This window comes from Crinia signifera, chromosome 2, assembly GCF_055691185.1.
Source record: "Crinia signifera chromosome 2, ASM5569118v1, whole genome shotgun sequence".
In the NCBI taxonomy this organism is placed as follows: Eukaryota; Metazoa; Chordata; class Amphibia; order Anura; family Myobatrachidae; genus Crinia; species Crinia signifera.
Window position 1 is genome coordinate 71,876,114 of NC_139218.1, and position 24,062 is coordinate 71,900,175.

The following is a 24,062-nucleotide window of genomic DNA, read 5'->3' on the forward strand; positions in this document are numbered from 1 at the left end:
AAAATCATTCAATTGCATGCAAGATTGACATTGCCTGCAATTCCGAATCAGGCCCATTCGGAAAACCTCATGTCCACCTTATTCATGCTGACAATGTCTATGTTGACCAAAAAAATTGAGACTGGGATCTGCTCCTACCTTATTTAATGTTCGCGGTCCTCTACAGCAGGCATTCCACGGTCCTCAAGGCAAGCCAACAGTGCAGGTTTTAGTGATATCCAGGCTTTAGCACAGATGGTTTAATCAGAATCCCTCAGATACTAATTAAGTCACCTGTGCTCAAGCCTGGATATCTACAAAACCTGCACTGTTGGTGTGCCTTGAGGACCGTGGTTGGGAATGCCTGCTCTACAGGGTTTAGTCCCTTTGAGCTCCTCTATAGGAGACAGCCCAGAGGGATTACGGAACTATTAAAAAAAGGGTGGGAAGAACAACCATGTCAGGACCCTTACATTGTTCAGTTTTTTGTCCCAATTGTATGGCCGTCTAAGGCAGATTGCGCCACTGAACAAACACTTGGAAAGGGCTCAACAACGTCAGTAACACAGTTATGACGTCACCACAGTCAACCGGTCCTATAAACCGGGAGACACGGTACTAGTGCTTGTGCCCATTACAGAAAGGAAGATGTATGCTCAATGGCAAAACCCTTATGAGATCATAGAGGTGGTTGGACCTAACAATTACAAGGTTCGACAGGAGGGTAGAAGGAGTGAGGGTGAGGGTGAGGTACAAATCTACCATATAAACCTGTTAAAATGTTGGAAGGGAAGTGCCAGCCAGCCAGCCCGCCCTCTTTAGTAGCAAAAAAGGTTCCAGAATGCCAGGTACCCATTGAAGTTACACTTAGTCCTGGACAGAAACAGAAATTGGTGAATTTTGGTGGCGCAGTCCCAAGATGTGTTTTCTGCCATTCCAGGAAAGATGATGTGACTCCACCCGGGGTGTTCATTAAACAAAGACCATATCACATACCCAAGGCAAAGTGGGGAGCGGTAAAGCAAGAGATGGAAGAGATGCTATGCTTAGGGGTCATAGAGGAATCAACTAGCGAGGGAATAATCCAATTGTCTTAGTACCTAAGCCTTCGAGTGCTCTAATATTCTGCAATGACTTCCATAAATTAAATCAAATTTCTCTCTTTGATTCGTACCCTATGCCCCGGGTTGATGAGTTGGTAGAAAATTTAGAAAAAATGTAGTCATTATCTTACATCCTTGATTTGACAAAAGGATATTGTCAGATTCCTTTGACAGAAGCTGCTAAAGCAAAAAGAACCTTCTCTACCCCCCGAGGGCATATTTCAGTACAAAGTGTTATCATTTGGTTTACATGGTGCCCCAGCAACCTTCCAGAGAGCTATGAACAAGTTGCTGCTGACCCACAGGGAATATGCAGCTGCATATTTAGACAAAATCATCATCTTTAGCTCTGACTGGGAGTCACACCTCCCAAAGACGGAGGCCGTATTAAAGTATCTTCAGGCACATGGGTTTACCACCAACCCTGAGAGATGTGCCATTGGTATTTGGTATGGTGGAAGCTAAATATTTTGAGTACATTGTAGGCAGAGGACAGGTTAGACCTCAGCCTAGTAAGGTAGAAGCAGTCCTCACTTGGTCTAAACCCAAATGTAAGTCATGTAAGGACATTTCTCGGTCTGGTGGGACACTAGCGCAGGTTCATAGGAGATTTTGCCACTAGAGCGGCTCCACTAACCGAATGTCTTCAAAAGCAGTCCCCAGACAAGATAACGTGGTCTAGACCAGTGGAAACTGCTTGCCAGGATTTAAGACGAGCTTTGTGTACAGAGCCTGTCTTGCAAGCTCCTGATTTAAAAAAAAATGTTTTTTGTTACAGACAGATGCCTCTAGGACAGGATTAGGGACAGTCCTTTCCCAAAAGGTAGCTGGAGAGTAGAAGCCAATTCTCTACTTTAGCCGTAAATTATTGCCCAGAGAGCGCAAGTACTCAACTGTAGAGCAATTAAGTGGGCAGTCGAATCCTTAAGAAGAAAAAGCATTACATGTGTCTGCAACATACTTGGAGAAGGCAGCTATTTAGTGGATCAAAACAATAAAACTGCAGACTATCATTACCCCTAGTGCCATCACTGGTGTATAGGGGTGCTTTGTGTCTCATACCTCAGAGCACATGTTCATGGATAAGCTGCATCCACTGTGTGCAGGTGACAAGTAGAACTTAAGCTGGGTACACATATATACAATTGTCGGGCTGTTCTTCCGTTCTGGGTCGGACAGCCGTTCAATTGTATTTGTGTGTACGCTGTCCCGTACGAGCGATAAACGGCAAAAAACTGTCTTCACCGTCCATACTCGACTTTCTCGGCTCCTGATTGGCCAGAAATAATTTTGAGCAGAGACACAGAGGAAGAAGGATCTCTGCGTCTCTAGTATACAGCGGAGGCAGAGCGGGTACCACAGCAGCCGGGAGCAGCGCGACTTCAACAGAAGATGCCGAGGTGGTCGCCACAGGAGCAGGTGAGTAGGATTTCCTTCCACAGGTTCCCCTTTGGATTACTACGGATCCAGGACCCCGGACTCTTCAGCCCTGGAGCCCCAGACCCGGACCAGCCCCGGAACCAAGCCACCGGACCCAGGGACCTACCTACGGGATCAAGATAGGTAAGTATCAGTGTGTTTGTGTAATGTATGTATTAAACTTTTATTTTTCTAATGTGTCAGTGTGTATTTATTTAACTATTTTTTTTTTCTGTGGAACTACAAGTGAAAATAACAAAAAAGATACTGTTCATGAAATGGGCAATAAAAATACCCCTAGACCTAAACGATTCAGATCTAATTACCAACCTGAGGAGTGTAGGGCAGGTCCACATTCTTCATGGAGGAATAGGGAATATAATCACCCAGAACCCACACAGAAAAATTATAGATCTGATGACACTGAAGAAGATCAATGGTATGATTCCCCAGAAATTAGGACCAATAGGAAACAATGGAGAAATAAAGATACCAACAGGGATTATTTTTTAGAGAAGCGCCCTCAAAGAAATTATCGCACCTGAAATACTGTCCAAACAAAAGGGGCAAAAGAGCGGGTTGTAAATTAGGAATGTCAAAGAATAAAAGAAACAAACTAAAAAGACAAGAACTTAATAAATCCCAACCTGACCAAATAGAAAATAAAGCTGAAAATTCTGGAGAAAATATTATAAAAAATAACTCCACCATATACAATCTCAGCGATTATACACTCACTACAGATGAGAAAGATCTTCTGGAAAAAGGTTTGAAGTTTTCTCCTTCAAATCGTACAGATAAATTCGAAGTTTTCACAGACCTACAAAGGTTTATTAGAAAACTGGCGCTAAAAAGATTCTTTGTTGAAAATAATAAAGAAATGGATCAGATCCCTACAGGTGAAATTAACATCTTTAAACGCAAATCAAAATTTTACCCACGGCATAAACGTGGGAGCTATGTAGACGTTTTTGAAAATTTAGTTAAAGAAGATCTACACAAAATGTCTTTTAAAAGTAAAGAAAGGAACAATTTAACGTTAGGCCAAAGAAAGGCCATAAAAACCTTGAAAAACAATGAAAACATAGTAATAAAACCGGCGGATAAGGGCGGTGGGGTTGTAATCCTCAATAAGGTAGATTATCACAGAGAAATTGCCAACCAATTGGCAGATAAAGACACCTACAAAAAATTGAGAGGAGACCCCACCGCCCAAATCCAAAAAAAGATGGATGTTTTCATTAATCTTTATTTGGCGCAAAATATCGTTACAGAGGAGGAGGCTAAATATCTTAAAATAGAGAGCCCTTCAGTGCCGGTAATATATATTTTACCCAAAGTTCACAAAAGTATTGTCAACCCCCCAGGCCGTCCTATCGTGGCAGGGGTGGGGTCTATTACTTCTAACTTGTCCCACTTCATAGACCACAAAATACAGCCATTGGTCAAAAACACCAGATCGTATACAAAGGACACTGCGGCTGTTATAGAAAAATTATCAGGGCTGGCATGGGAGGAAGGTGACCTTCTTGTCACTGCCGATGTTAGAGCCCTTTACACTATCATCCAGCATCATCATGGCATTGCTGCCACGGAACATCATCTAACAAAAGCAAATATAGATGGCATAAAAAAGGATTTCATTCTAGAAGGTATCGCCATGATTTTGAATAACAATTTCTTTTGGTACGAGGGTGACTTTTACCTCCAGACGGCAGGAACTGCTATGGGCACCAGGCTGGCACCCAGCTATGCTAATTTATTCATGGCAAGGTGGGAGGACCAACAAGTTTGGTCCAACCACCCCTGGAGTGCCAGCCTGGTGCTATGGGTCAGATACATAGATGACCTCCTGTTCGTCTGGAGGGGGGGTCAAGAGGCCTTGAATGACTTTTGTCTGTATTTAAATAATAATGATCAAAATATCGATCTAACTTATACCATTAGCCCCCTCACTGTTAATTTCCTTGACCTTACTATTTTTGTTGATAATTTAAAAATTTGCACAAAAAACTATACTAAGCCTACTGACTGCTGCTCATATATAAGTAGCAGGAGTAATCACCATGCTAACTGGATAAAGAGCATTCCTTCTAGTCAATTCTATAGACTTAGAAGGAATTGCACCAATACCAGTGATTATGAGACGCAAGCTGAAATTATGAAAGGAAATTTTTGTCAGAAAGGCTATAACCCCACTTGGATTGATGAAGCATATAACAAAAACCATGATTCTGTCTCAACCGACAAAATCATTAAGCCAGAAAGCAAAGAAGTACGTTTTATCACCAAGTACACTTCTCAGCACAAACAGCTTGAGAAACTCATTGTTAAACACTGGGGAGTCCTTACTAGGGATCCTATTTTGAAAGAATATATAGGATGTCGGCCTAAGTTTGTGTACCGCAGGGCGGATAACCTTAGCAATATCCTGGTTAGGAGTGCTCAAACTGTACCCAAAAGAACTACCAGGGTATTGTCTAAGGGTTTCTACCGCTGCGGCTCTTGCTCTATGTGTAAAGGGTGTAAAACTCCACCAAAAATCATGGAGTATATGTCCAATACTAACAATGAGAAGTTTACTATAAACGACTTCATCACGTGCAACTCCAAAAACGTTGTGTACCTTCTAGAATGTCATTGCGGGGAGCAGTATGTTGGGCGGACCAGTAGACATCTTAAGGACCGCCTAGCAGAACATGTCCGCAATGTCAAGAAGGGCTATGAACTACATAGCGTTTCATTACATTTCAAGGAGAAGCACAATTGTGACATCAGGGGTCTCAAATCTTTCTGTGGCATTAAACTGTGCAAATCTGACTGGAGAAAAAATGACATTGAAGAATGTCTAGCCAAGACAGAAATGAAATGCATTTTTACATTAAATACTATGGTCCCAAAAGGATTAAATGCTGACTATGAGTATAAATGGCTTATATAAACACCATGTATGGTGGGTGGTGGGATATGGTAATTTTTGTACAATACTAACCATGTCCCCCTTTATTTGTGTCTTTTCTCTTACAAATGTCCGGCTTCATATGAGTCACTATATCAGTCAGACTGTAACAATTACAAGTGCAATTATAAACTTTGCTATAATGTATATATGCTGCTAGTTTTTATTGTGCAAATTGTTCCTTTTTTCACTTTGTATAAATATGATTGTTTTTATACATTTTAGCCACCTGTATGAATTTTATGTCCCCTTTTTTAATATGTAATTTTTAATATGTATTTTAATATGCATTTGATATATGTATTTTAAATTCATCATGCACTTTAGATAGATAGAAATATTCTCTAAAGTTTGAAGCCGGGCTAGGTTCGAATATAGAGGCTGGATCTGAGAACATGTGACCTGACAGATCCTCCTTAAAAGCACCTCCGGTCTCCACAGCGGCACATCTTGAAAAAGGATATATGGTAATATCCGAAACGCGTTGATTAGACCGCTCAGCAGCATCAGCAAGCCGGACTCCACACAGCGGCATCACACGGATCTCCCCTGCCGGCGTTTCTGCAGCACGCCTGTCACTACGGGAGAAGCCGCCGCACGTCTGTTCCAGCTACTGACTGCTTCTTTGGACTTTTTTTAAACTTCTACTTTTTATCGTATGGATCCATGTGGATTACTCCTTGTGAATAAATTTTCCTGTTACCTGTCATCTGGCGTCCATTGGTAAAAGAAACCTTTGTTATGAACGCGAGACAGAACGCAAATGTAAGTTGATTTCATGCCGTCCATTCCCTGCTACCCTGAAGCTATTACTAAAGAAACCATTACGTGAACACCTGATAGAATTTCATTGTAAGTTCTTATCATTTATAACATCAGGAAGATTTCTGTTGCAGAATCCTGCTTCATATTCCAGATACATTTATTTGGTTTTCTTATAGCGCTAGTCTATTGTTAAATCTTTTTTTCTGTGGAACTACAAGTGCCAGCGGGTCCTTTAATGCCCCGCATGCTGGGACTTGTGGTTTTCCAAGTCCCAGCATGCGGGGGGAGGCTTGCTGGGACTCATAGTTCCACAGGAAAAGACAATAGGTTTTTCATCTATTTTTTACACTGAATCAGCCCGGTGGCCACCGCACAGGGCCACCGGGGACAGCACCAGGCTTCAGCCTGGTCAGGTAAGTCCTGGAGGGGGGGGGGACCCCTTTATTGGGGGGTCCCCACTCCCCCAGGACCCATGGCCAGGCTGACCGGTCAGAGGGCTGAATGCTTTGGCCGTGGGACCTTATATAATAAGTGTCCCCCGGCTGTGGCATTACCCTGCTGGCTGGTTTGGCCTGGGGCTGGTTCTTAAAATACCCCTGGTCATTTTGTCCCCCGTATTTTGGGAACCAGCCCCGGACCTGGAGCCTGGAGCTGGTTTTAAAAAATCAGCGAAGCCCTATTTGTCGGGTTTCCTGATTTTTTAATACCAGCCCCGGCTCTTTCAGCCTGGTGCTGGTTACGGCTCTGGGGGGGACCCCACACCGATTTTTTTTTTTTAATAGGTAAAAGGGTGACTGCTATAATTATGCCCTAACCCAGCCCATTATGATAATTTTGGTCACATGTGACATGTCAATAGCCCAAATCGAGACAGTGTGTACGGTGGTACAATCTTTTTCTTGCGACTGTTTGGACGGGAGTACATCAGACGTCGCAAGTAAAATTGTACAGGTGTGTACGCGCGTGTCGGCTGTTGTTTGTGGACGGTCCAACGGGAGTACGGTCGGCTGAATGGTTGCAAGAAACAGGGATTGTATATATGTGTACTCAGCTTTAGAGGATACTAGACTGATTCATGATAAGTAACTAGGCCCAGAAAAATGTCAGAGGGGCAAAGAGTTTGGCTGGATCATCACTGGTAGCAGAACACTGTTTTATGTGTAAAAATATTGCATATATGTGATCAAATGTGGGAACCAATACACCTTACAGCACTCCTGTGGGAAAAATAAATCACAGGGAGAGAGGACCTTGTTTGAGGAGCTTTGTACGGATCTCGCACTGGGCTACAAATACCCAGCGGTATAAGATTCTACCAGAGGTGCATGCCCACATGTCTGAAATGTCAGTGTAAAGTCCTTCATTCTATACATAGTTTAAGACCACGTCCATTGGACTGTAGCTGGCATCCTATTCATGGTCAGTTCTTAATGCAGAGGATGGCATAGAAATAGGATGAACGGATTTGTGGAAGCAGCCATAGCAATCAATGTCCTTGTCAGGAAAGCTGGCATAGGTGAAATATCCATGCAGGACCTTGGCCCTTCATAAAAATATATTTGCACACTTGTGGCATACTTACGTTTTACTGCTAAAAGTGTGTTGCCATGGCAACATGCCACTGAAGTCACAGTATAGGGGTGGTCCTCCAGCTGGACCATTTTAGGTGTCCCAATTCCCTCATCCCTGCGTCCTAATCGTCCTCTGGCTCCTTTTCCCCAGGTGAAGACTTGGCCATCTGCGGAGACAGTGCCTACAATTGTTAGTGGGGGATTACCATACAGCCACCTAAAGTAAACAGCATTCACTGCTCAAAGATTATCCCTTAACAGACCTTTCACTCAAGTGTAACAACATAAAAGCTCAGAAAAACACCAAGAGAATGCGGCAATACACTTGTCAAAACACTGCATTTGTTTATTTTCACACATACGTCCCAGGATTGTCCATATAGATCTCACAGCTGAACAGAACATATTATAGAAAGTACATGCAGTATGTGAGCAGAGTCCTGTGAACAGGCAATGGGAGAGGATTATAGGTAGAAAAGGAACATTCCTTATTTTGGGCCTGACAGTTGAGAGCAATAGCTTACACTGATGTAGGCAACAAGGGAAAATATAATGGTGGCAACATTTTTAGTAATCGCTTGCTCTTCATGATAAGATCTAGAACACATCCCTGACAAATGACAAACTGTACATATCACTAGATCTATAGCTTAATGTACAGGTGCCCACACACTAGAAAGATCTGCGATCTTAAGATGTGCGCATAAATTAGCCTTCAAATCTTTGGTCCGCCCTGGACCAAAGATTTCAGGCAAGCGCACATCTTTACCAAAGATTTTTCTTAAGATCCTGTGTGCGTTCCTATGGATCTTTTGTTAAATCTTCTGATCTTTTGTGCAGCAGGTAAGATCAGAAGATTCAGCTAAAGATCCATGGGAGCCCGCATCGGACGATTTTCGACCGATTATCGGTAAATATTGTACGATATATCGGACGATTTATCGAAAATCGGACAATCGGCCAAAAAATCGTTCTAGTGTGTGGGCACCTTTAATCACTGACTGTGTGCAGCAGGTTTAAAAGGACGTACCACCAGAAGATGTCTCTGGACAGCGAGATTTCTATGTATCTGTCCAACACATAATATAGAGACATATTCAATATATGTATTAAGGTGACCATCATGAATAATGAATAGGACTAGATGTAATGTAATACTAAATTATAACAAATGTTTATTAAATGGACAAGAACAATACATTTTAAGGGGGCAATATTATGTTTGAGTTAATTCACAAGGAAATAATATGGTTATGTTAATTGATTGATTAATGATGTAGGCTTGGACATACTGGCACTTGTAGTGCTACATGTGAACAGTTATTTATTAACAGTTTCGTATATAGCGCAGTATATTCCATTGCGCTTTACAGTAGGAGACAGTGATACAACAAACTGGGTATTTACAGACAGTTAAAGTCAGAAAATGTTATAAAATTGAAATATAGTGTGACAAATTCAAAAAAAAATTTCTGTCCTCCTCCTTAAGCCTCATGCACACTAGAAGATACCCGTCGTCACTAGCTCCCATTCACTATTACAGGACTTGCTCCCACCCTATGGAATGCTCTTCCACCCACAATAAGACTCTCCACTAGCCTCCAAACTTTCAAGTGTTCCCTGAAAACTCACCTCTTCAGGCAAACCTATCATATTTACGTTCCACACACATAACCCACTGAGGCACTTATGTATTATATAGCTTCCCTTCTGGACCTACAAGCTATGCTATTACTGGTGCCTGTCCTTGTGTTTTCCTCCTATGTCCCTATGGATTGTAAGCTTGCAGCAGGGCCCTCCTACCTCCAAGTCTGTCTGTTGTTACCCAGTTTGTTTTATCACTGTCTACTATTGTAAAGTGCAATGGAATCTGCTGCGCTATATAAGAAACTGTAAATAAATAAATATTGGTGGCGGACTGGTGCCTTCATCAGTTAGTGCATACGGACTTGCCGATGCTGGTGGAGAGGTGAGCAACAGGGGGGGTGGGGGCCATGCTGCAGCATGGCTGTCGTTATCGAAGACCTCTCTCGACTGTACATGCAGGACGTTAACGATGCACGGAAGCGCGCATCATTAACGATATTGTGTGTACACAATAGATAAGATAGTAATAGATATCGCTCAGAAGGATCCTTCTGAGTGGTATTTTTTAATATCTCGTCTAGTGTGTATGAAGCTTTAGAGGTTATCCTCTAAAAAAATGTATGTACACTTGTTAGTTATTAATGTTTGAGAATTAGATTACGCAAGCTTTATTTATGAATGATCTGCTTAATAAACACAAGTGTCCCCCAATAATCTGCGTTGACAAAATGGGCATCAATGACTGAACTATTGGAAAATGGCGGTACTCATAAACAGCTACATAGCACGTTCTGTAAGCAGTGGAATAAGTGTACTTATTTCTAGATATGCTATACCGAGCCTCAGGGAAAATATACTGTACTATACACTAATACTTCCATAGGTGTTAAAGGTTACATGACCATCTAGGTTTTATTATTGTAAATTTGTTAGAAATGTGCATTGAACAAAAATAAATAAATATGTAAGTAAAAAGTGCAGACTACAAAATTCCAGTTATAGTTCTATATACTAATAGAATAGAATAGAATCAACTTTATTGGCCATGTGTGCTTGCGCACACTAGGAATTTTTTGTGGATATACAGTGCAGCATCAGCAGGGATGAAAAAGGGGGGGTGGGGGCATTACATACATTACATTGAGACATTACATGTGGGGGACGCAGCCCGCCGATCAGCACAGCGCCTAGGCAGCCATCCGTGGCGCCACTGGTCGCTGAAGTAGCTGTGGAAGGTAGCAGTAACAGTATGAGCACAAACATTGCAATTACAGCAGAGACAGTACAGTTATCACATAGGGGACACGGGGTTACATATGGCTGAGTGCACAGATCCTAGGCAGCCATTTGCGGCGCCAACTTGTATCTTCCTGTGGGAGGTGGTGGTGGTGATGGTGGCGGGGGGAGGGGGCAGAAAGAGTCAGTGAGGCCGGGGTAGAGTCAGTCAGGGAGGGGGGTGGAGGGTTTGGGGATCCTGCAGAGTTACCCGGGGCCGGTGCGGCCTGTCTGGGGGGGATCCTGCCAGACTGATGTGATGTGGAGACCTGCCCTGCCCCCAAACTGCCTTGTTCAGCCATATTCCCCCAATGCAGTGTGCGGGGGATCTTCTGATCCTGAAGTTGTTTCTGGGGGGGGGGGGGTTCCCCGGACAAATGTTCAAATGGTGCTGCCGGTGGTGTGTTGCTGCCAGGGGGGGGAGAAGATGGTACTGCGGGTGGGGGGGCCGCGCTGCCCGATGGTGCTGCTGGGGGGGGGCCCGCAGTGCTGCTCGATGGTGCTGGTGCTCGATCGATGGTGCTGCAGGCGGGAGCACAGCTCTGTCCGCCTCTGGCCGGGTGCCGCCGCATCCTGCGCCGTGGGGACACGGGGGACATGGTGCTCACTTCTCTCCCTCTCCCGCCGCAGGTCACCTCCGACCGCCTCCTCCGCTCTCCTCTGCTCTGCTCCCACCGGCCGCCGCCTCCTCCTCTCTGCCCACCGCTGCCGCCACGCTGCTCCGGAGGCCGGGGGTAATGGAGCCTCTCCTGCCGCAGGTCACCTCCGACCGCCTTCTCCGCTCTCCTCTGCTCTGCTCCCACCGGCCGCGTCCTCCTCTCTGCCGCCACGCTGCTCCGGAGGCCGGGGATGGGAGATCGGAGCTCCACGTGATGCGACCATCCCCGGCCACCACCGGGTCTGCCTGGAGTCTCCGCCGCAGTGCCGGGATCATCCACTGCAGGCCAGGGTCCTCTTCTGTAGGCCCGGATCCTCCACTGGGGCCGGGACTCCTTCTCTGCTGCGGCGGCTGGATGTAACATTTTAGGTCTCCGTCTCTGCTGCGGCGGTTGGGAGTCCCGCTGGCACGAGGGACCGGCAGCAGGGCCTCATGCCGGCGGCATAGTATAGTCATCTGGGCGCCGTGACTGTGGGCGCCATCCGTCTCCCCCCTCCTTGCTCTCCAGCCGGGGAACGCCGCGACCAGCGCCGGGGGATCACATCGACTCAGCGATCAGTGCTCTCTCCGTCTCCCCCGACTATATCCAAAGTTATAAATGAGTGACATATGAACACCTCTGTAAGTAAATCTATGTCTGGTAACAAATAGGTTTATATGTTATAGCCCCTTTTTGTTGTCAATAATCCCCTCTTAAATCAATTCAAACACACACACATACAAAATAAGTGCCTTGCAGTGTTGAAGTACAAGAAACGTTGCATTTTTATTATTGCGTACACTCTTGTTGATCACATGTTTGCCTCTCTAAGACAAATAAAAATAAATGTTGTGTTCGGAAGTTCCTCAAGTCTGCAATCTATGGGTGCAGTAAATGTAATGGCTGCTGCACTCTACACACTATAGGGCTCACCTGTACAAACAGCTACTGTGAAGGCATCACCACAAGCCACCATTGTCACCTTTAGCTCCTGTTGTGCGCTCACAAGATAGGGAATTCTACTGTGTCGGTGAGCGCTGGTCCCCAACTGTCCATGCTGATTGCTGCCAAAGGTGTAACAATGACCCAGGGCTGGTAGAGAGGAAGCAGAAATGCAAGTAAAATTAGGATAGAAACATAACATTTGACAGCAGATAAGAATAATTTGGCCCATCTAGTCTGCTCTTTTAGGGTGAGGTTATTACGGTTTAGAATTTGAATAGGAGTTTGGGTTACATCGCTTTCAGGTCGCATCCGGGATTAGGACACATGTCCATCCCAGGAGTGACCCAGCATTTGCGGGCTGAAAGCTCTGTGTCCGTCCTGGCTTATTGCCAGGTCGGTGATGTCACACAGGGGCGGGGCTGAGTAGCAGCGCATCATCGGTGGCGGGGGAGGAGGCAGCTCTTAGAGCTGACCGCGTTGCCTCCTCCAAAGCTGTGAACGGGACCTGGGTCACCCATTCACACTGCACCTCGACCCGGGTCAGAGCCGTGTTCAACCCTGGTTGTGAGCAGGGTTGAAATCCCAGGTTGCTCGACTCGGGGCGGCCCTTTCACACTGCACTTCGACCCGGGTTGGTGATGTAACGACCTGGCAATAACCTGGTTTGAGAGTGTGGTCTGAAAGGGGTATGAGGAGTCTGGTTATTAGTGTTAGGGTATTAGGGTCAGGATTTGAATTAAGGTAAGATATAGGGTAGTAAGATTATCTGTCCAGATATACTGTATTATGCCATGCTATGTATGTTGACGCAACAGAACTGTCTGCAGAATATTGCAAGATGCGTCAAGTTTTGCACTTGCATATGACTTAGAATCACGGTTATAGTGTGTAATAAACACAGTTACATATTGCACATTTTGCAATGCACCAGCCTAACACTTGGAGCAGGTAATGGGGAGTGAAAAAGCACAGGCATGTCACTGCCTATTTCGGGGACTGTAACCTCCTTCAGCTGTGTACATAGAGAAACATGGCGCTTACATTGCTAATGCTGACCTAAAATAGCAAATGGTCTACGAGTAGGCTACATAGGTGCCGGATAACAAGTTTTCAACACTTGCAGCAAAGCGGTGAGACTTGTTTTTGCACAAATGTAATTTAGCCATTTCTGAATTTGCACTAACCCAAAAATATAGATATATAGCAGACTCATTTTATGGAAGCACAGCTAAAGGCCGTGAAGTGGACATTTGCTCTAGGGCAGCGATGGCTAACCTTGACACTCCAGCTGTTGTTGAACTACACATCCCAGCATGCCCTGCTACAGTTTTACTATTTGGCCAAGCTAAAACTGATGCAGGGCATGCTGGGATATGTAGTTCAACAACAGCTGGAGCGTCAAGGTTAGCCCTCACTGCTCTAGAGGTATAGGGTAGGTGGTCTTATTGTACACGCAAATAAAGTGATCAGGTATTCTTGTGATTTCACGTGTCTTTCTCTCTAATGCCTACCCAGAACTAGCTAAAACATTACTAGTTTATTTACAGTGTTCCCTCACCCTCCTCACACATCCCTGTGTGTTTGCATAGGCGACAGCATGTCAACACAAATGTTAGCTTTAGAAAGTCTCAGTGAAAAACTTTCCTTGTATTCTGAAGTACATGAATGTTGGCTATTCAGGTGAGTACAAACAGCAAATCTTATTGTAAACGTGGATTTCTCTCACTTTTCCTACACATTTCTGCATACAATAGCTCCTCTTGTCTACCCCAGTATCAACTCACCCATAACCACTGCAGAATGGGAGGTGCCCACATCAGCACACAGGATGGCCTCTTTGTTCAGAGGTGCTGACTGCACTGGAGTGAAGGTGTAGGCCTCTTCCACTTGGTCCTCGGGAGGGGGCTCACTAGCAGATACAATATGATCTAGGCCCAGCTTGTTAAACCTGGTCACATCAAAGAGATACAGTTTGCCTTGTATTTATTCGTAGTGACAGTGGTATCACTGGAAAAAAAAACATTATGAAAGCTGCCATATTGACTCACTGTGGACAACAAGGTATTTGTACAGTGCAGATAAATGCACTGAGGACTAACTATTAGACTAAATAGTATGAGGCCTAGAAAGTTCTTTAAGCAGTACAATAAGAATCTATTGTTTTAGTAGATAGGATTATTCCTGGTCAGCTGTATCTACATACTGTCAGTGCTGTGTAACATAGTGACATTTTGTAAATAATAATAAAAATATTATTCATAAAAAAAACTATAAAAATGAAATATACCTTTATTCTGCAAGTGTTGTTTTTAATGTCAAAATACATACTAAGATACTAATATATGTCATTTGAGACTCGGAAGCCCCATACACCGGTTGGCTCAGTAAGCTGCGAAAGCCTAAGACGCCGCCGCCCGAATACCCCCACCCCCGCCACCAAATGTCCTCGGTCCCATGCGAGGAGATGTGCATGCATCCGCTAGCAGTAGAAATCATTCGATGGTCACATGATTTCAACTGCCTTCGCAAATACAAATCAGTGAAAATGTACATTTATTTACGAGCGCTACAATGAAGACGGGGCGGGCATCTGACGCGCCCAGCGTTTCCTGCTCCCTCTCCACGCTGCTTGTTGTTGGGGTTTGCACATGCGCAAACCCCCGACCATCAGGGCTGGGGCCATAATCAAATTGCTACAAGCATTCCAGAATCGGTCCCACTATATGATACCATCCACGGCTGATATATTCAACAATATTGGCCGCGGTAGTGGGTGGCTGATATTGCGTGCACACACTAAAGAAGATCGGTAAATTATATGGTTCAGAGACGTCAATGGTACCTGCTGAACATGCGGGTCGGTGGCTATATAGCCAAATAGACCTACACGCTCAGCCGAGGGGAGGGAGGGGAGGGTCGTTAACGATGCATGGGGGCATGTCTCATTAACAATATTGAATGTACACACTAGAAGTAAAAAATATTGCTCAAAAAACCTGAGTGATATCTATTACTATATCCTCTAGTGTGTATGGGGCATAACTGGCAATGAAGTAACATCCCTCCCAGTACAGTAAATTATGCTGACCTTTTGCTGATCTCTCATTCATAAAGAATGTTGTTTCATCTACATTGTATGTTTTTTTGAGCCAGATTACCAAATACTGGAAAACACAACCTCACAGGGCTGCTTTTACAGATTAATCTGCATGAACCCAGCAAAAGCAAATGTCTTGTAAAAACGGAATGAATTGCTATCACCCAGCGCATACAAACCTGTTATTGCCACAGGCCAGGACCTGATGTCCCACTGTAAGAATCATAGAACTGTCAATGCCACACACAACTCTCAGGGGTTCATACTCCTGTGGGATGACTACCTGCTGGGGTGAGTTGTGGGATTCCTGATTGCCCAGACCCAGCCTCCCTGTGGTGAGGAGAGAAAGACATTTATAGGTAAAAGAGATGCATCTAATCATTTACAAACAATATATTACTCACGATGGCCAAGGGTAGCAGAAACTGTACCCTGCAGAGCTGCTCCTGCATACAGAACGAGGCTCCCATGTCTATTTTCCAGGTCAGACCAAGTTCCCATGAGTTAAAAATATTTAATGTGAAATTCTTGCTTATTAAAAAGGGTATGGTGTAAACTGTCAACATTCAGAATGTTGACATTCACATAATGTCAAATGTTTTTGAGTACAGTAATTGACTGTTTGGAGGCCGTTGTCGGCCTACATTTCTCAAAATAGAGGCATGTTGCCCCGGTTGCAGGGGAGGAATGAGGTCGTGATCTCCCTCAGAGGACCGATATTTCCTGTCCTCTTGGTAGCTTCTGCGGTGGCCGGCTTGTGCGACCCATGGATCACGCAGCCGGTTGATGGTGTAGGAGATGATATGAAGCTGCGCCCTACGACGTCGTATGGATAAATAAGGCAGCAAGAGGTGTGTGTCCTCCTGCTGCATTGCCAGATTAGTGCGATCACTGCTACTTCTATGTAAGCAGAAGTGATAGCAAGTGCAACCACCTGAATCAGGCCCATACCATGTAGAGGAACCGCAAAGTAGATATGTCCCTTGAAAACAGTTATTAATTAATCCAGACCACATGGTTTAATCATTTCAAGGGCCACACACTATGTGGGGTGTTCATATATTACAGTGGTCCCCAAACAGTGTGTTGCTGCAGGCAGGTGGTCCGGTCTCTGACCATGTGCTATAGTAAGTATGTTGTCTGCAGGCTATGTGCTCTTTAATGTGCCTCTGTGGTGGCTGTTCACACCTCCTGTAGGGGCCAGACACACTTGTTATGCTCTACCTACATGACCCAGACCAACTCTGCCACTATGTGTATTCTACTGGCTTGATCCAGGTATGTACAGTACGCTAATGCCTTCGCAGCTGCCAAACATGCAGTGACTGTGCACAAATATGAAAAAGTTGAAGACTGAGATTTTTATTGCGACACCCACTGGCGGCATCTCTGACCCTCCTCTTCATTACAAATACACAACCATCAGATGCAGATAGGTTAAAAAGGCGACCGTCTGAGTAACCCAACGGTTATGAATCATGGATGCAGGAAGTAAGAGGTCGGAACCTTTGTAACTGCATACGGGATGACTGTTGCAATCACCATTTCCCAGTTATCTCTCACAAAAGGTCCCCTTCTGTCTTTTCCTGAATAAATCCACATTGCAACCGTCTTCGCAAAAACCATCATGGCACATTGGCAGTGGTAAAATATCACTCCACAGCGTACAACATCGACATTGCGGCCATCTCTGAATCATTGGGGGCTTTACTGTATCATGTTTAGGGGTGTGGATCATCTCACAAACAATGTCTAGGTCGACAGTCAGTAAGTTGACAACAAAAGGCTGGCATGCAGAAGGTCAGCATACACATGACAACTTTTTCAGGTGTCGACCACTGCCATGGTGAATTGTTTTTCTACGTGTGTTGACTTTTTGTCAGTCAACATTGGTGCATTTCAACCTTTTGGCAATGTCAACTTTTTTGTGTCGACCTACTGACTGTCAACCTAGACCTTGTCTGTTGGCCATTTAGTTACCACCTGGATGTACTGAAGCACGTTGACCTATGGTAATATTTGGCACTTATACTGTAGAAGCTGGAGCCATGCAAACTCTCGGGAGGACACAACTTGATGACGCGGTTTTACTAAAACACCTAATTGGGATAATTATAGTTCTCTGAAAAAAGTGCAAGGAGACAATAAAGGCCATTTTTCTCCATTTGAACCTATGACAAACACATCCTGTTACTAGTGTGAACCAGACCTCGATGTTCCAGTTTTACCTGTGTAGTGGTTCTAGCTACTGTACCCTGCAAGTCACATTGTAAGACTGTACAGATATGAAGGGACACATACATTATAAGCTAGAGAGGCCTGCATGTAATAACAGTGTCAAATGCTCTTTAGCCAAAAAAGCTATTGTCACACAGAAGAGAAGTGGGAACAAGTCTTACCATTGTCCCCGCGGCCCCAGGAAAACACTTCTTTCTCATTAGAAACAGCGAGAACATGTGAAGCCCCGCAGGACACGTGAACTATCTCATAACCCAGGAGAGCTTCAACTATCTTGGGCTGTGAGAGAAAGGAGAGGAAGTCATAAGCATAATGTCAGAACAAACATGCACTAATCTGATAAATCCCTATAAATAGTGCTGACATTACATGATTTCCACAAAGCAAATTACTGCCAATTATTAGGTATAATATACGGGGCTGAGGCAGAGTAGAATATACGCCAGTCAGTGTAGTGTATGTTACATGAGTACACACTGTGCATGCACCAAAATGGAGTGTACACAAGTACAGGAAATACCCATTTGGAACTCATCTACACCCAGGATGAAGGTGTAACTAGATTGTTATGTGCATTCCCACATAGAATTCAGCAATGACATTTCAGGATGGGTGCTGGATGACTGCCCGACAATTGGGATCCCGACAGTCAGTATAAGACGACATCGGAATCCCAACTGCTGGTGCTCCGACAGGAGGGATCCCGAATGACAGGGGCTATTCTTCCTTCTGGAGAGGGGCAAGGGGCTTCTTTGTGCTCACCCCTGCCGGGGCACTGGCAGTTGGGATTCCGATGCTGGAATACTGACTGTCGAGATCCCGATTGTCGGGCACTCATACCACACCCTTGAGGATATGCACAGTTACATACAATAGGCATATGTTTTGCACCTAGTTTAGTATAAGTGAATGTGCATGGATGCTGAGGACTAGTAACAAACAAAGCACCTGATGCAGAGGTGGGCACAGTGGCAATGTCGTATGAATACTACCAACGTTGTAAGTCTGCACGTGTGTATGAGCCACACTGCACATGCATCCAGAGGGTTACCCCATGGACACCCAGAGGGAGAGTGGATGTCAGTGGGCATTCCTGGGAGCTAACAGCGGGATTGCTAGCTTGATGTATTGCAGGTGGGTTGCAGAGAGTGGCATAACTGTACACCCAGGACACTATGTTCCAATGGCGCACCTAAAAGTGCTCCAAGACCGCTGCATGTGGATGTATCACTATCATCTGTGATCTTAGCATAACGAAGCAGAGGTGGTACCTCAGAATCAGGCGCAAAGTGTACACATAGCGGTTGGTGATGCAGCACAATACTACTCTGTATACCAGCAAATATACTCATTTGTTCTCTGTGCACGTTTCATATATGTTATGCCTCAGTTACTTCCTACTATGCATCAGGCCTACATGTCCATTGGTAATGTTATACATACATACATACATACATACATCAATGATCCACAAGAAAAAAGAAAGTGAATAATAAAAAAAAATGGTACTTGTGTATTATCACGGCGCCCATCGCATCGCAGACCATAAGGCATGCGATGCGATGTTCCGCGATGTCCCCTGATGTCATACAATGTTAAAATTGTATGGCATACAATGCCATACAATGCGATGCGATTATAAATTGTATAAGCACCCTAATGGGGGCTTACAATGTTAAATGGACCCCCACGCCACCCCCACTATGAACGTGAGCGAGCCACCGAGCCGGAAGCGTAGCGAGTGCAGCGAGCCCCGCGAGGGGACGCGTAATACATGTAAAGAAATACGCGTGCACTCGCCACGCTTCCGGCTCGGTGGCTCGCTGCACTCGCCACACTATATAAAAGCAACTCCACGCTCGCCACGCTTCGGGTTCACGTTTATACTAGGGGTGGCGTGGGGGTGCATTTAACATTGTAAGCACCCATTAGGGTGCTTATACAATTTAAAATCGTATAGGGGGCTTAAATCGCATCGCATCGCTGTGCATCGGGTGTATGGCATGCGATGCGATGAAAAAACGTGCGACTTAATATCGGGGGCGCCATGATAATACACAAGTACCAAAAAAAAAAGCAGTACACTTTATAAAGATAAAACATGTCCCCGAGTATTTCTTAACATTTTGTGCACTGGAAAACTAATTATCAGTCTATTGTTACTGTATGTCATTGTTGTTACTATGCCGTAAGAATTGGAGACCAGGTAATTACAGGTGCCAAAGTATTAGCTGCTGCTCCACACAGAATGCTTCTGAATAATACATAGTGTTCAGGCTGACAATGAGCAGCATGCAGCCAGGTTCCGTGTTGGTGCCCATTCTGCAATCAGTGACTAGGGCAAGGTATGCCCTATTGCTGATAACACATATGAGTGCTTGTTGAACTCCCAGAATAGATAACATTGGAACTGCATTTGCAGGCGATAGAGGTGGGCACCGAGATGTCTAACAGGAAGCAGGATGTAGGATGATTATACAGACTATGTACATCGTAGTACAGCAAGTAATAGGAATCCCGGATGCACAGGCACAGGGGATGGGAAAGCAAACTGAATATTTTAAATTGCACTGAATTCAGGTTTGGAGACCATAACCTGCAGGAGGCTACTGATCAATAATGGTCACACAGATGGTGCTGGGCCTCAGAAGAAAGCTTACCATGGCATACTCAGCAGCTTAGAGGAGAGAAGAGAAAGGACATGATTGAAACAATCAAATACACACAATGATGTTAAAGTGCTTGTATCTTCCAAAATAGATTGCATTTCAGAACAAGAGGACACAAGCTGTGCAATATTATGAATATTGTTGGTAAATACGATTTTACTATAAGGCTTGTACATGCAAGTGATCCATCATCCGGAAATGGGTTATCTACAGTATATATTGAACAGGCATACAGACTCCAGTCGCACATTATATAGAAGTGTCATATATCATATTTGTCAGCACAATGGGCCTTATTCTAGTTCACTCTTTCTGACAAAATCCTTCTTAGATGGTCAAAACCATGTGCACTGCAGGGGGGCAGATGTAAAGTGTGCAGAGAGAATTAGATTTGGGTGAGTTATTTTGTTTCTGTGCAGGGAAAATACTGACTGCTTTATTTTTACACTGCAATAGATCTCACTTTGAAGTAAAACCCCACCCAAATCTAATTCTCTCTGCACAAGTAACATCTACCCCACCTGCAGTGCACAAGGTTTTGTCCATCTAAGAAGGAATTTATCAGAAGGAGTGAACTAGAATAAGGCACAGTCTTCCTGAGCATCCAGCTGCATGGGACATGGCCTCTCGCACCGCATGGCGTATTGAGGTTGTATGTACGAGTCAGCTTCTGTAGCAGACATCAACAGAACAATGTTCAGGGCGGCAAAATAGAAGGATGGGAGCTTGGCTTTACTTATTGGGGATGAAACAAAGAAACTGCTCACTCCATAAATCAACACCATGGGCCTGATTCAGACCAGTTCGCTAGGCCACTTATGTTCACAGCCCAGCAAACAGGTAAACTCTGCTCGGCTGAATGCCCCGCCACCGCGTGAATCCCCTCACTAGCATCCGAGGGGATACATAGGTAACATATCCCCGCACATGTGGCTGCAAGCAGGAGAAATCATTCGATGGTTGCTCACCATCGAATGACTTTTCCAGCATTCAGTCTGAAAGGTAAGTCTATACGGTACTGATGTAGTAGCAGGGCGCAAATTGCTTAGCGGGCGATTCTGCGTAAGAAAATTGCATCGCATCGCATCGCATGGGATTTTGCGTGCGCTGCGATTTTCCTATGTAATTTATTCACTGCACTCTGCCCGCGGGTGCGACGCGATCGCATAGCATCGCATGCAATCGCACCGCAAAATCGCATGCGTTTGCATGCGATTTTATAGGGTGCGATGCCATTGACTTTGCTATACATTTGTATGAGATGCAATGAGATTTAGGCACCCCCCCACTATCCACACCACCCCGACGCGTGGTGAGCGCAGCGAGGGGCGGCTGAACGTGTCCTCCCGACCTTTTCATACCCCCACTATCCACGTCGGTGTGAAGTTGATTTTATATAGTATGAGCCCGAAGCGTGGCAAGCCCCGCGCCACCGGCCCGAAGCGTGGCGAGCCCCGCGAGGGGACGCGGATTACCTTACATGTATTCCGTGTCCTCTCACCACGCTTCGGGCTCGGTGGCGAGCCACACTATATCCAGACTTCCGAATTCAGGTCGGGTGCTGATGTTATATAATGTCAGCACCCGGCCCAATCAGGTATTGCCACACCTGCGTTAGCAGGGGAATGCCCAGCATTTTTATGGGGATGCCAATGAAAAACTGGGCGTTCCCCTGTTGCCACCCCCTTGCCTGCCCCTCCTGGAGTGATCAGATCATCGAGTGTGAAACCTTGAATTTGGACCCAAACAATCGGCCCAATGTAACCTACTGCATAATATTAAGTAGACATCTTCAGTGTCCGAAGGCTAGTTACCAAATGGCATTAGAAAACCATGGTTCTAGTGGTTTTATATGAGATTCCAGAGACCCCGTCCACATGCACTTTTCAATGGCAGTGCCATGTCCACATATTTTGGATGTTACATACCCCACTTATGCCCCCAGTGAATGCAGGTGTAGAATTTGGCTGCAACCATATGCCAAACATGATCATATCTGCCATTTGATATCACTGGTGGTTTCTTAATGCCATTTAGGTTATTTTAAAACTAAGTAGTCTTTCTGTTCACAAATACATTGATGCAGAAGGAACCTCAGAGTTTGTTCAGCTTCTAACCTATTGCATAATGACCTTTCATTTAAAATTGAGCACATTTTTAGTAGTTGACATCTAAATCTACAATATGATAAAGTTCAAGCATAAGAGTTAATAAACTTACTTGAGTGACATCGTTAAAATTGGCATGTCCCAAGCAGCCATTGCTCCCACTGCCAAATGTCATAATGATGCCTCTGTCTGGAGACAAACAAAAAAAAAACCTCTTTATAAAAAAATCATGTTTAATGTTTCTGTACTACGTAAACCAATCAGCAGAGGATAACCATGAGTTGTCTAATATGTTTGCACTGTCAAGGGAGCGGTGAGGAAAATCCTGGCTACGGCTTGCACAAATCTAGTGAGACCATTAGCAAGACAAGTATCACTTATCCATGACCAGAACATATTTCATTTACAGGTTATTTGAGTTATATACTTTGTTGTTATAGGACTTACCATCACGGAAAAAGAGAACAAAAATCAGTGAGACCCTTCAATATTAGAAGTTACATTGGGGAAGATGAATCGAGCTATTTAAATAATGGAGAGCTAAACCAGTGAAAAAATTGCCCATTGCGACCAATCAGCTTTGAGGTAGAATTGATCAAGTACATTCTATAAAACAAAAGGTAGAACCAAATTGGTTGCTATGGGCAACATCCCCATGCTTTACACTGCTTGATACAGTACAACTCGTTCATTGACTGTTATGTTCATACCTGTTAAGCAAGCTGTAAAAAGGTCTCCACAAGACACATGCTTGATGGTGACTCCAGACTGGCCCTCCAGGAAACGGGAGATGAACTGAGGCTGAGCATGGTCTATAGAACCGGGGAGAGAAGGCGCACCAGCTCCCATAGGGGGTGCCTAGAATTTACAAAAAAATAGCAAAATATTACAAGAAACAATAAAATACTAATTTTAAGCTTGTTTTTCGAATCTCTTGTTCTACAATATCAAAAGAGGTGAGCAACAACCATTTGTACAAAGAACCAGCTTGCCAAACATTATAGGACAGCTGGTTCCGGTTTTTAGATCTACAGAGGGAAATTTACTAAAGGAAATTTGTAAAAAATAGGTGTATTTGTATCCAGAAATACACTTATTTTTGACATTTACTATTCCGAAAATACGGCAATTCGTATTCGTATTGATGTGCTATCAATACGAATACAAATTGCCGTATTTTCGGGATAGTTAATGTCAAAAATAAGTGTATTTCTGGATACAAATACACCTATTTTTTACAAATTTCCTTTAGTAAATTTCCCCCACAGTGTCTAGATAGATAGTCAGTAGGTCTAACCCAAAAGGTCGACATGCAATAGGTCTACAGAGTTAAAAGGTCGACTGGGTCAATATGTCGGCATGAAACCGGTAGACACATGAAAAGGTAGACATGAGTTTTTCTGGAATTGGCAGACCTGTGATACCCTTAGTGATGTCGTGAACCTGTTTCCAAAAAGCGGCTATTATGGGGCAGTGCCACCATATATGAAGGGTGTACCTGATAAATGGGAGGAACTAGTAAGGCACTGTTTGTACAATATTGAAATTAGGTGTCGTGGTAGGGACTCAGGGGCAGATTTATTAAGCTTGGAGAAGAGAGAAACTAGAGATAAAGCGGAGAAAAGGTAAAAGGAGATAAAGCACCAGCCAATCAACTCCCAACTGTCTTTTTCAAACACAGCTGATTGGCTGGTGCTTTATCTCCTTTT

At 44.4% G+C, this 24,062-nt stretch overlaps 1 protein-coding gene across 3 annotated transcripts in view; it reads right to left on the reverse strand.

Moving 5' to 3' along the window:
• NEK8 (NIMA related kinase 8) overlaps positions 1–24,062 on the reverse strand; it is a 98,294-nt gene that overhangs the window by 20,703 nt on the left and 53,529 nt on the right. For all 3 annotated transcript variants that reach the window (XM_083172363.1, XM_083172362.1, XM_083172364.1), the window contains exons 8-14: positions 23,064–23,211; positions 22,466–22,542; positions 17,738–17,855; positions 15,518–15,668; positions 14,026–14,189; positions 12,230–12,388; positions 7,808–7,963 (exon numbers count right to left, since the gene is read on the reverse strand). In XM_083172363.1, the coding sequence (XP_083028489.1) occupies positions 7,808–7,963; positions 12,230–12,388; positions 14,026–14,189; positions 15,518–15,668; positions 17,738–17,855; positions 22,466–22,542; positions 23,064–23,211 (973 nt within the window). The remainder of the gene's footprint in view (positions 1–7,807; positions 7,964–12,229; positions 12,389–14,025; positions 14,190–15,517; positions 15,669–17,737; positions 17,856–22,465; positions 22,543–23,063; positions 23,212–24,062) is intronic.